This window comes from Ictidomys tridecemlineatus, chromosome 3 (genome assembly GCF_052094955.1).
Source record: "Ictidomys tridecemlineatus isolate mIctTri1 chromosome 3, mIctTri1.hap1, whole genome shotgun sequence".
In the NCBI taxonomy this organism is placed as follows: Eukaryota; Metazoa; Chordata; class Mammalia; order Rodentia; family Sciuridae; genus Ictidomys; species Ictidomys tridecemlineatus.
The window spans coordinates 215,128,046-215,141,274 of record NC_135479.1 but is presented as its reverse complement, the minus strand read 5'-3'; the positions used below and the strand labels follow the sequence as shown (position 1 = coordinate 215,141,274).

General features: G+C 51.4%; 1 protein-coding gene across 2 annotated transcripts in view; it reads left to right on the top strand.

The window, feature by feature from the left end:
* The first annotated feature begins 5 nt into the window (after positions 1 to 5).
* The window catches only part of Pttg1ip (PTTG1 interacting protein), a 51,388-nt gene continuing 38,164 nt past the window's right edge, over positions 6 to 13,229 (top strand). The window contains exons 1-5 of one of the 2 annotated variants that reach the window (XM_078044768.1): positions 6 to 207; positions 6,101 to 6,153; positions 9,280 to 9,388; positions 10,867 to 11,038; positions 11,845 to 11,891. In XM_078044768.1, the coding sequence (XP_077900894.1) occupies positions 93 to 207; positions 6,101 to 6,153; positions 9,280 to 9,388; positions 10,867 to 11,038; positions 11,845 to 11,891 (496 nt within the window). In that variant the 5' untranslated portion in view covers positions 6 to 92. The remainder of the gene's footprint in view (positions 208 to 6,100; positions 6,154 to 9,279; positions 9,389 to 10,866; positions 11,039 to 11,844; positions 11,892 to 13,229) is intronic. The other variant, XM_078044767.1, reaches the window with a different exon arrangement.

Below are 13,229 nucleotides of genomic sequence, written 5' to 3'. Positions count from 1 at the left end.
CGCCCACTTCCGGCGCCGCGGCCTTCCGGGCAGAGGCCGCAGGGCTGGCGTCGGAGTAGGCTCGCGTCCGAACTGCTGACCGGCCGACCGACATGGCGCCAAGCGGGACTCGCGGGCCGACGCCGCGCTGGGCACTGCCCCTCGCCGGCGCCGCGCTGGTCCTGCTGCTCATCCCGGCGGCCGCCGCGCAGGAGCCGCTCAGAGTCGGTGAGGCCCGGGGTCGGGCGGGGGGTCGCGGGCGAGGCGCCGCTCTGCGTGGCCAGGCCCCGGCGGCTCTCGGCCCGGCCGCTGCGGCTGTGGCACTCGGGTTCACCCCGCCCCCTGGGGTCGCGGACAGCGGCGGACGCTGGCGGGCCCTTCCTCCCCAAAGGCGCGGGGGAAAGGGGTGGTGGGCTCCCGCCCGTGGCCTCTGCCTGGAAGTTGGCGGTGCGGGGTCTGCGTGCGGTGGGCGTGCGGTGGGCACTCGGCGTCCGTGGGTCCCACCCGCGCCAGCTGCGGGGCCCAGTGGTGACCCACAGAGTTCCTGCAGACACTGGCCAAGAACCCGGCGGCGCGAGACGCAGGGCTTGTGGAGGCGGAAAGTGCGCACTCGCTTGCAGATCCCAGCAGCGTTTCTAGAGGGTGGCTTCCTGGAGGGCAGGGCCCAGCAGAGCTGGGCCTCAGGGCCGGGCAGGCTCCCTCCAGGCTCTAAGCTGGGGGGTCTCGTGGGACCTGTTTTAGAAACGGTGCTCGCTTGTGTACGAGTAAGGAAGCCTCCGTGTCACCCTCGCCTGATTCCTGACTTTTGCAATTAGGGTTGACCTGGCCCTGTTGGAGGGGCTATTGTTTTTTTTCAAGTCGTGTTAGATCAGCCTCTGTCGAAATTCTCTTGACTCTAAAGCACCTTTTCTCTCTGTGACCTTTTTGAGTGTTATCCATTGCGTAGTGTTTGTTTCTAATGCATTTCTAATGCGTTAGTGACTTCAGTTAGGTGTCTTTTGAGTGTGTTGCTGAAGACACCAACTAACACTGTACAGGGTTGGCGTCTCAGTTGAGTTGTGAGCACAAGTGTACAGTGAATGCTCTTCACCAGACAGTGGGCATCTGGGAGAGTCATGGAGGCATAAGACAGGGCTGTGTGTGCTTTGTTGTGGGAGTGGGAGTGAGGAAGGCAACCTGAGGAGCTGGGTGTGGCTACTCTGTTTTTCCTGCCCTGGACTTCTCAAGGGCAACTTGGGAATTCACCCAGTAGTGCAGCTCCAGTGTGTCAACCAAGAAACTTCCTTCTCACCTTGTCCCTGGAGAGGAGCACTACTTTTCTACAGAACATGGGCTTGGTATGAGATTGTTACTGTTTATTGTTCAGTGGCAATATGACAACTAGTGTTTAAAACATTTTCTTTACAAGGGTACTTCACGGTGTCATGCCATCCAACACCCCCACTTTTTAATGCCTTTTAAATACTTCTCTGTGTGATTTGGTGGAGGGTAGACATTAGTAACTATATTGAAGATCTTTAGAGCAATATTCATGAAATTAAGAGAGACCTTGATAGGGTTTTGGATCCCATATTAATTGTTCATAGAATCCAAGAACTTCATCTAGGGAAGACAGTCCCTATTAGGACTTCAGCTTCAACGTTCAACAGGCATTCTAAGGAACAGTGGCTGTTGTCAAGAGTGGTGTGTCCTTATAGTGGTACCAGGCGTGGAGGTGCATCTTGCCCACCCTGAGAAACATGGGTTAAGGCACAAGATGCCTTGGTGGCATGCTCAAGTGGTTTTGATGACACTATCACATCTTACCTCATTGCCTACTGAAGTGGTGGCTGCCCTCTTTCTTCACCTGAAATTGACAATGAAGATGTCCTCTGCACCTGTCACTGTGCAGAGTGGGCACAAAGCTGTGGTGGGGTGTGTGTGACAGGTGCTGCATGATAAAGAATATTTTCTCTAGTTTCCTTGTTTTTTTTTTTTTTTTTTTTTTTTTGTTTGTTTTTTTGTACCTGGGGTTGAACTCAGGGACACTTGACCACTGAGCCACATTCCCAGTCCTACTTTTGTATTTTATTTAAAGACAGGGTCTCACTGATCCGCCTAGTGCCTCGCTATTGCTGAGGCTGGCTTTGAACTTGAGATTCTCTGGTCTCAGCCTCGTGAGCCACTGGATTACAGACGTGTGGTGCCTACTGTTTCCTTGGTTTTAAAAAGTATATCTCATGTGCTAACATGTTCTTTTGTACATAATGAATAATTGACCTACCTGAACCTTTAGAAAAGAGCTAAAAATGAGTTGTAATGATTTAGTATATTCTGACAGAACTTTTTTTTGGTCTTTATTTAATTTCCAAAGTGAATGAGTCTGAAAATTCTTGAAAAATTAATCAGTAGACTCTAAGTGAAGTTTCAGAGTCACAGGAGTCAGACATTCACATTCGGCATTACACTTAGGAAATCCACAGGCATGTTTTCTTACTTCCAGCACTTGTTTTCTGTATCCCATGATGAGTAAGGATGGTCTGTGGCTTCTGAAAAATGCACACTGCCTTTCTCATGGGCAGTAACAGTGCTTATTGTATTTCCTTCCTTACTCTTCGAGATGGTGAGATGTGATGTCATCAGGAGAATGGAGTAACCTTTCCCATTTTGGAATTCATCTTAACAAGGACTGTCTGACGGTGAAGACCTCCCTGTTCTTGGTGTGCAGAGGAGGAGGGTGGGAAGAGCCGCTGGGCAGTTCTTCCTCTTCCTCTGCATCTACTCCTTGACTCAGACTGGCCGTAACCCAGAGTGTATCTTGGAGCTTGGTTCTTTCAGTTTACACAAGACATTTATCAGAATGAAGATCCTGTGAAAGGAGGTCCCTGTATCATCATCACTGTCCCCGGGGCCACTTGACTGATGAGGAGGAAGGTGTTCTTGCTTGTAGACCTGTGAACAGAAGTGGAGAGTGGGCATGTTAGGCAGGCCCCGTGCTCCCTCTGGGGCCGTGAGGAAGCTCCTGAGCTCAGGAAAGCCTAAGAATCCCAGTGCTGGGTTGCTTGGTCGTCTGTCTCTGTCTCCTTATTAGTGTCTTAACGTTAAAATACTTCTATTTTATTTCTTTAAGAATGTTTATTGCAGATTGACAAATTGCTTATTATTATTTAGCCAACCCAGAGAATAAGCTGCTGAGGTGGCCCTTTACCCCTGGGTGTAATTTCTCCCGAGAACAAGAACACTCTTCTACACAAGCGGATGTAATTAGCACAGTCTAGACATTTGGCATTGATACTTGCATATTATATTTGGAACATTGATATTATAATATTTGCAATAGTTGATTTAACATGCAGTCCATACATAGATTTTACCAGTTACCCTGATATATCTGTTCCCTACTCCTGAAACCAGTATGTCACACTGCCTGGTTTTGAGTCAGTCACTGATCTGGAACAGCCCTCCAGCTGTCTGTTTTGGAAGCCAGTCAGAATTGTTAGTAGGTTCACCGAGGCCCTCACTGCCCAGTGTCGGGGAGCTCAGCCGTCTCTTTGCTCCATAGCTGTGTTTTCCCTTCTCCTGGAGCAAGACACTGGCGACTTTTAAAAATGGGTGGTCAGTTTTCTTTACCTCCTGGGACTGAATAAAATCTTCTGTTCCTAGTATTTAAAGTGATTTACAGAAAATACCAACATAGATCAACAGTACATAGCAGGAGACTGAGAATAGCACCATTCAGTGACAGTCACTGTGGAATGGTAGATGTCAAAATGTGCTTTTATTTCAGATGAAGTAGATTTCATTTAGAGAAGTAAAACGTAGAGAAACTGGACTGTTAACTCCAGTGGGCCTGTTCAGGTCTGCCCTAGAGAGGGAGGGCAGTTCCTGTTCTCGTCCTTCCACTTAGGTTGGTCTGCACATTTTGCCAGTCCACCTGTCCAGGTCCAGCTGCAGCCTCCCATAGTGCACTGGAGTCACTGGTAGACACCTCTTGTACTGTCACACCTGTCATTATCCAAGGTTGTCTTGTTTTTCAAGATGAATTTCTCCTTTGGTGAAGTGCAGGAAAGTTGAACGTGCCCTTGGACGAGTCCCCCACATAACCCTGACCCCTGCCAGAAGCAACCATCAGTCCAGAGTGCTCTGCCTCTCCCACCCAGGGCTGCGCTCGCAGCCTTTCCCTTGCTGAGGGCCAAGGAGTCCCACGTGTGGAGCTGTGGAGCTGTGGGGCGTGGGTCTGACGTGCGCCTTCTCTCAGTCCATGAGTGTGTTTTCTGTCTTTTGTGACTAGATAAGTGTTCCACTGTGGATGTTCTGGCCTGCTGTCCATCCTCCTAGAATGGACCTCTGGGCTCTTTCCAGTGTGGCATTGTTAACTTGTACTGTGGCAGTGAGCATCCCTGCTGGGGTCTCCTGTGACGTGTGTCCGTTTCTCTGGGCGAAGTACCTGAGTGGGATTGGCAAGTCATAAAGGGTGCCTGTTTGCTTTTTGAGCACCTCCAGGCCAGTTTTGAAAACGGCGGCATCAGCCAGGCTTGGTTGCTGTTGTCTTTGTCACCATTTGTAGGGCAGTCTCTAGCCGTTCTGTGGGTGTGCAGGTGCTTGTCCTCGGGGCCTTAATTCTCATTTCTCTGGCGATCAGCAATGTTGAGCATGAGCTCTTTGCACTGTGTGTTGCAAGGCGTGGTGGGGAGAAGCAGTTGGCAGTTGACCAATAGCTTGTGGGGAATTCTTGGTGTGTACCCTAGTCTTCACTTCTGACTAACTCGTGTTCCAAAGCTGGTAGCCACTTGGAGTTTGATCTTTTCCTGCAGCTAGTGGGCAGAGTCCCAGGTGTTCCTCGTGACTGGAGCAGGCTGATAGGCCATTGCTTCTCCCTTGGGATTGGGGAGAACAACCCTGTCCAGGGGAGGCTGGCCACAGGCTTATGAGATTTTTAGGTAAGTGTGATCGCTGTTTGTTGCTGTGACACATTCTGAGATGAAGAGCATGAGGAAAGATTCAGTTAGGCTCACAGTTTCAAAGGTTTTAGGTAGGAGTTCAGGGACACCGAGATGGTGGAGGCAGGCACAAGAAAGATGTGCTGGAGGGAAAGACAGGGAGACGAGTCATCATGTCCCTGTGTTAGATAAGTTCCGTTACCATAACAACTCCCACCATGACATCTGCCACCGGTCAGTGTTTTTAAATGACCAATGGGGGTAAACTGGGCAGTATTCTAATTAGGTTTTCCAAAGTCACCAAGGGGGAAGTTGGGCCATATTCCACTTAGGTATCTTAAAGTAATCAGTGGGGCAAACGGGGCGAGGTCCTCAGTCAGGTCTGCTCAGGGAAGAGAAGCCGCACAGCTCAGCCTGGAAGGCCTAACTCCAGACCTTGGGCCTTGACGCCTGCTCTGCCCACTCTGCTCTTGTTAGGGAGCGCCACTTCCACCTCTCCTGGCAGTAAATGTTCTGTACTCTGCCTGTTACTGGTGTGGGACACCAGGGACCTGGGCTGCACCTGGCCATCCTGAGAGAGCAGGGGGCTGGCTCCATGTGTTGGGCCTGAGGTAGAGCAGAATGTCCTGGCACAAGGGTGGCAGGAGGAGGGCTGTCAGCTCACGGCAGCCAGGGACAGTGTGGTCCCCAAGGGCCCACTCCTTCCACCTCCAGTGGCCAGTTCCCATGATTAGTTCTCACAGGAGTTAATCCACTGATGTGGTCGAGCTCATCATTTCCTAAATGTCCCGCCTCTGAACATGGCTGTGTCCAGGACCAAGCCTTCAACACACGGGCCTCTGGGTGCCGGGGATCCAAGCCCTAACAGTAAGTCTGCAGACCTGGCTGCTGTGGGCAGTGTTGCTGGCATTGCTGTGCCTCTCTGGTTCCCTGGAGGGGTGCTGAGACCTGCTGCTCAGGTCACATTGATGGTGGTGTGCAGCCCTACGGCTCACCTTCTCCAGAGGCCAGCGGCAGAGCGCAGCTTTTGTGTTTGGAACCTTTCTTCCCTGAAGATCCTTGCCTCTGTTCTTCCAGGTCCCCTGCTGGCAGCAGGAGTTGATGTTTTTCCTGCGTACCTAAAGCAGGCTGTGCTGGGAGGTCTGCCCAGCCTGTGAGCTGTCTTTCGTCAGGACCCTCACGATGCCTGTCTTTCCCCACAGGTTGCTCTCAGTACACAAACAGATCCTGTGAGGAGTGCCTGAAGAATGTCTCTGTAAGTAGCACAGATGACCAGAAACGGACCGCTTCCTCTATCCCAGGAGACACGTGGGTGTAGAGAGATTGTAGGGTGTTCGTGGTGACGACCATTACGGACACTGTCAGGCTCTCCCGGGCACACTGCACCTCCTTACCTTTCACCACACAGGCAGCAGGTGTTAGCGAGGGGGAAGTGTGCAGGCAGGGCCTCCTGGAGCTCATTGGCAAGCTCAGGTGTGCTGGTGCTTGGTGGCCAGTGCTGACAGAGTCCCTGGGCTGAGCATCTGCTTGTACAGCCACTTCCTGGCCAGGCCTTCCCTCTAGGGCCGTCAGCCCTGAGAGTCTGTTGGGGACGGTGACTTTATCTCACTGAGGGGCTGGGCCTCCACAGCAGGCCCAAGGCCCTGTTGCCCACTTGTGCTCAGTGCTGTGGCAACCACCCCCCTCATAGGGCCCCCTCAGGAGGACCTGGGGCCACTGTCTGCGACTGTACCATGCCTTCCCTCCACAGTCAGGGCCTGTGGGGTGCCTCACTTCCTCTTAGAGGAGGGAGAGGGTGCTCAGGGAGAGGCACCTGCCAGGTCATTGAAAGACTTGGGGCCAGCCTGTCCACTGAAAAGACAGCCAGCACGTTTGGATTCTGTCCCCAACCTTTTAAATCCCTGTGTGCCCTTGAGTAAGAGGGTGGTCATTCTGGAGCAAGATTGCCCAATCCTCTGCTTTATGAGGTGGGTCAGAGACCCAATTGTCTCCCTGTAGATGGGTCATTCTAGGCTTGTTGGAAATGGGTACTCCATCTGGGAGAAGTTGGAAATGGGTACTCCATCTGGGAGAAGTAGGAGCCAGCTGTGGGGGTACCCCAACATAGATCCTGAGAAGATGCACGAACATCTGCTTGGTTCAGGGCCTTTGGCCTTTCTGCCACCATGGCCTGCCCTCAGCCACCTCTCAGCAGCTCTGGCCGGCCAAGGGGCTCTCAGTTGACCCTGTGTAGTCCAGAGCCCTGTAGTGGCTTGAGAGAAGGCTAGCAGTGGGGACCAAAAGCAGCCTTCTGTGGCCTCTTTCTGGGGTCCAGGGAGTCCTCCTCCCCCCATCTCCTGAGGTTGTCACGGGTTTTCACGACTAGAGAGCCTGTTTCTTCCCCAGCCATGAGAAGCAGCAGGAACGGAGTGGCAGATGATTTCCACTGCGTGGTATGTTTTTAAAGAACAACTCTCACCCACATGACAGTGGTGCAGTTTGTGATGTGTCTTGTCACTTAGTGGGACTGAAAATCAGGATTAGCTGCCCCTGTAGCCTATCTTTCTTTCTGTCTTTCTTTCTTTTTTTTAGTCACCAATGGACCTTTAATTTGTTTATTTACATGTTGCTGAGAATCAAACCCAGTGCCTCATACATGCTGGGCAAGTGCTCCACCACTCAGCCCAGCCCAGCCCAGCCCTGGGCAGCCTGTCTTGACACCACTGTTTTGTGGCTGTTTGTTTTCTGACTCTGGCTTTCCTATTGGAAGTCATTTCAGCCATAAAAATAGCTTGTCACCATACCTGGCCTTGTAGTCTAGAGCTGGTTTGTGCTGTACTGCCCTGAGTAGGTGTGGTGACAACAGAGTTCACAGAGACCCAGCCAGGTCACATGGGTGGGGCCAGTCCTGGAGAGCTGAGTCCTGACCCCACACTAGCCACAGGGCAAACCAGAAAGGCCAGGTACAGAGGGCTAGCCCCAGACCCTCTGGGCCTCTGCTGGAGTGCACTCAGGCTTCTGGAGGCCACAAGAGGACCAAGTAGGATTTGAAAATGGAAGACTAGCCAAAAGTGGTTGACCTCTGGAGTGGAAGATGTTCCAGATGGCAGGTGCACAGGGTCTGACTGTTGTTACCACGTTGTGCTCTGAATTGTGTGGAAACAAGACATTAAGGCATTGCTGTGCTCTTGTCCTGGGGAAGGGAGCCCAGGGTACACTTCAGTATTTTTGTAATAGATGTTCACCCTAACTTAAGATCAAAGTATTGTGATTGTTTTTAGTCCTGTTAAAAATTCCCAGGCTGGGATGTGGCTCAGTGGTAGAGCGCTTGCCTAGCATGTGTGAGGCCCTGGGTTCCATCTTCAACACCATGTGTAAATAAAATAAAGGTCTGATGACAACTAAAAAAATATTTTTCAAAAATAGAAGAATGGGGCTAGGGATGTGGCTTAAGTGGTAGCGCGCTCACCTACCATGCATGAGGCACTGGGTTCAATTCTCAGCACCACATAGAAACAAAATAAAGCTATTGTGTTCACCTGAAACTAAAAAATAAATATTATTTAAAAAACCAGGAGAAGAGTTCTGTAATGCTGTTAGCATCAGGGTTTGTAGTGCAGGTGTGCCCCAGTGTAGGCTGGCAAGCTCGGTGCTGCTGGGGCTGCGGCTTTTCAGCCCCATCCTGTGTGTTAGCTGCCCTGGCATCCCGCTCTGGGAGCATGCCCAGACTGTTGTGCACCCCTGTGGCGTCTGGTGGGCCTTGTCCTGCCCTGCTCTTGACACCACTGCAAGTGTGAGGGTGCCATCTCACACAGCTGCACCTCACCATGACCCTGTGGGGCTCAGAGTCGACCGTGAGGTTCCCATAGGTCTTCAGCTCAGGCAGTTGCCTCTGAGCCCTGGCCACGTTGTCTTCCAAGCTGTAGTGATGCAGTGCCACTGTAAGGAGGGACCTCTCAGTGATTGTTGTGGTCCCCAGTTCCTTCACCAGGCACCTCAGGAATGCCCACTGGGGACCAGGCTGCATCCCAGGGCTGTTTGCACAGATGCCTGTGCTGGTGCAGCGTGGCAACAGGCATGTGAGCAGGGCAGGCTAGCGGCACCCAAGGGCGGACAGTGGGGTGGGGAATGTGTTCCCTGGACAACAGCCAGCCTATGTAGCCAAGTCCAGTTAAGTTGTGCAGGCTGTCTGAGGTACAAGGGTTGTTGACAGGACCCCTAGCCATTGTGTGGGGCATTGACTGAAGGGCAGCAAGGATGAGAAACATGAGTTGGGGCCAAGGCCATTGTGGTCATGTGGGAAGAGGTACTGCTGCCCATTGTGGTGGAGGTGGTGAGAAGCGCCAGGTCCTGGGCAGGCTGGCTCTGGGTTCCACACTGTGTTCTCCTTTGGTCTTTCCAGTGTCTGTGGTGCAACACTAATAACGCCTGCTTGGAGTACCCCGTCAGGAAAATACTGCCCCCTGCCTCTCTCTGCAAGCTGAGCTCTGCACGCTGGGGCGTTTGCTGGGGTGAGTCGTTTTCATTCATTTCTTGCAAAATCGGTGCTGTTTTGGAAATTCTAACACATCTCAGGTAGCGTAACATGCTGCCGTAACTCTGTGACACTCCTAGAGAGAAAGGAGTCAGGGAGCCAGTGGTCATCTGGTGTCAGGTCAAGTGGCCAGGTCCTGGGAGTTTGAAGGAATCCTTCAGTATAGTTGGCCTCAGGATCTGTAGTCACACAGGTTCTCAGGGAGGTGGCCTTGTAGTGGCAAGAGGGAGGTTTCCCTGATTCCCAGATGAGCTCGGGTTGGCTTATCTGGTGACTTCTGAGGGCTGAGAGAGACCTGCAACCTGCTGCTGGGGACAAGCCCATACTGTGCCTGTCCCATGTGTGGGAAGGGGGTTGTGAGCTGGGGGTCCACATCATAGGAGCGTAGTGGTGGGAGCTTGGAGGGCCTGTCAGCATCTCCTGGTGCCAAGAGGGGTCAAGGCCTACCTGGGGGTGGGTGCTTATCCTTAAAAATAACTCTCTTGGCAAAACTGCCACCTTCTAGACCTGCCAGGGCGGCAGCCTAGGGAGACAGCTCTCTGTGGTAGTTCTTGATTTCCTTGAACAAACTGAGGCCACGGTACTCCACTACCCAGAGAATCTGTTCTTAAAGCTGTCTTCAGTAAACTCTTCTGAGTGATCAAAATATGTTTGTAAAAGCTGTACAACATGTTCTTTAATTGGCTCTGGTTTGAATTGAGTAGAATTGACTACTTTCAGTTTAAAAAGACCTTTAAGGAAAATTGAAGAAAATGGTAAAGCTTGTTTTGGATTGGCTTCAACCAGCAAGTCACACCACTGAACCTCATTAAGCAGCCACAGCGAACGAACCCTGGGGAATCGATAGTAGTCAGATTTGAAGACCACCCCACATGGCCTGTGGCTTGGGCTGCTTCTCCAAGCTCCTTCCTTTTGGGTCTGGTGGTCACTGTCCCCTGAAAGAAGTTTGTTTTTCTGGGGAGTGGTTGTAATCTTCTTGATATTGATTTAAATGATAAACAAAGCTTTCTCAGGATGCCTAACCTGTTTTTACAGTTCAGGGTGTCCTGGGACAGGACCAATAGACAGCTTGGTGGGTTTTTTCTTTTCTTTTTAAATATTTATTTTCAGTTGTAGTTGGACGCAATACCTTTATTTTATTTATTTATTTTTATGTGGTGCTGAGGATCGAGCATTCTACCACTGAGCCACAACCTCAGCCCGATTCTTTTTCTTCTTGCTGGTTTTTGTCAATCTTCGTTAGTTTGTGAACATCTTTCCAATCTCAAGTAAAAGAAGCTGTTGTGTCCCTTTGATTCATTGTGGTTAACCTAGAAATTGTAAATCACACATAGATGTCTAAGGAACACAGTGCCAGGAGCCACAGACCAGACTGCCCCGGCAGCTGAGGGGAGGGAGGTTCAGTGGCAGGTCCCATACCTGAAGCAGACCTAACTCCAGCTGTTGGATTTCCAGTGAACTTCCAGGCGTTGATCATCACCATGTCAGTGTTGGGGGGCATCATCCTCCTGGGCATCACTGTTTGCTGCTACTGCTGCTGCCGGCGGAAGAGGAGTCAGAAACCAGATAAGGGCGAAGAGCGGGCCATGAGAGAGCAGGAAGAAAGGAAGGTCCGGCAGGAGGAGAGGTGAGGTCTCATCGGGGGAGTTTACTTTAGGGAACTCAGATCTGGAAACATTCATGAGTCATGAATTTTGTTTTTTAAAAAGGAGAATGTGCTCAGTGTCCACAGGGTAGTCCTAGGCTATGTAAAGAGTGAGAAACTGGCAGGCATCTCGCGGAATGGCTCTGGCCGTGGCCCAGGCCTTCGTCTGTGGGTTTTCTCTTGGTGGCAGGCAGATGGTGGTGCAGCCTGGCTTGACGTGTGCTCCTGTGATGTAATGACTGCCCTTGAGCCTGCAGAGGTGTCTGGGCTTCTGAGCCCTCTAGTCCCTGCCCCATCTACTCAGCTGAGCAAGCGGAGGCTCCCGCACGGATGGGGTCACCCTGACATTGTGCAGCACAGCACTCTGCTGGCCTGTGCAGGGGCCTCAAGCCCTGGTAGCTGGAGGGGCTGTTGTCCCCTCAGACTGGCAGCATCACCGTACCTATCACCTGAAGAGAATTTCAGAATCTTTTCCACCCTCTGGGCCACTTGATGCATGTCTGCAATTGCCTTTTCCTAACCACCCTCAGAACCTGGCAGGGTTGGTGCATTTTCATTGTAAAAAAGGAGATTGTAAAAGATCACAGTGTTGGGCATTTGAGGAGGTGTACTGATGAGGAGACTGGATGCTGAGCAGCCTTGGGGACTGCTCTGCCACCCTGTGCTGCCCTAGTGGGCCAGTCTGATGGCTCAGCTCACCCAGCTGGGTCTCCTGGGAAGCGTGTATTTTTTGAGACAATGTTGTGCATTGTGGTTTGATGCTACCTGATGTTTTTTATGCTTTTTAGGAGAGCTGAGATGAAGTCAAGACACGACGAAATCAGAAAAAAATATGGTAAGGCTCCATTGCACCTCCTTTGGGCTGTCCCGGAATGGGAACCATGTCTTGTGCCGCAGCTCCTCTCTGTGGCTCTCCTACATGAGGACAGCAGCTGGTGTTACTCTAGGCTCAGTGCTTAACGCGTGATGGCACGAGTGTCTTCAGAGGAGAGACCCCCACAGGCGTTTATCTCGGCCAGACTTATTTTTCTTGGGTACTTGTTTGTTCCTGAAGTATGGTAACTTCCAAAAAGGCCATCAGTAGCTGGTGTATCCTCCTCTTTGCCTTCAAGTGGGCGCACCTGTACCACAGTTAGGCTGGTTCCCTGTCCAGCTCACAAGCCCTTCACCCTGGCCTGCCTCCTCCTGTGGGCTGAGTGCAGCGGGCAGCCCTCCTTTCTCAGACACTGACCTGAGCTGCAGCTGGTCTATCAGTGCCTCTACTATTCCCCCTGGACGCTTGGTCTTGCCTCCTTGTTTTGGGGTGGCTTTGAAGGGGTCAGAGTGAGGTGTGTGTGTCTCATGTAAACCTTTCATCCTGGTGGAAGGGTCTGGAAACCCAGCACATTAACTTGTCCTCCAGTCACATGTTGCTGGGAGCATTGGACCCTGCTGTCTTCTGTGCTCCTGTGCTTCTGAGCTGATGTGGAAGCCACCAAGTTCCAGAATTTTCTGTGCTGGGTTTGGTGGTTGCATGGTGGTGGGCATATGAGCAACTGCCTCCCTTGCTGTCCAGGAACCCAGGCCTCTGGGTCCCTGTCCTTTCCTTCACTGAGGCCCTGTGCTGTCCTGGAGAACTGTGTTAAGGGTGAAATCCTATGAGGAGAATTTCTTCCTTTTTTTTTTTTTTTTTTTGGTGCTGGGGATTGAACTCAGGGCACTCGCCCACTGAACCACATCCGTAGCCCTGTTTTGTATTTTATTTAGAGACAGGGTCTCACTGAGTTGCTTAGCACCTTGCTTTTGCTGAGGCTAGCTTTGAACTCAGGATCCTCCTGTCTCAGCCTCCTGAGCTGCTGGGATTATAGGCATGCACCACCATACCTGTCACCTGAAGAGAATTTCAGAATCTTTTCCCAATGAATGCAATTTGAGAATTTGAGTCCTCTAAGTAAATGCGATATTTTGAGATCTTAGCCGTTGGGATCGTTATTATCACTCCTTGGTTTCTGTGGTTGGGGGAGAACAGAACCCAGTAGCACTAGTAGACAGTGTGGTGCTTCCAGGTGTGAGCTGTTAAAATATTAAATGTGTGTGGGTTTAGTTCCCTGGGGTGGGGCCACAGGGGCCCCATTGCTGCTGGTGTTGGTGCTGTGCACAGTGATTAGCTCTGTCAACTGGCCAGGAGGTCTCT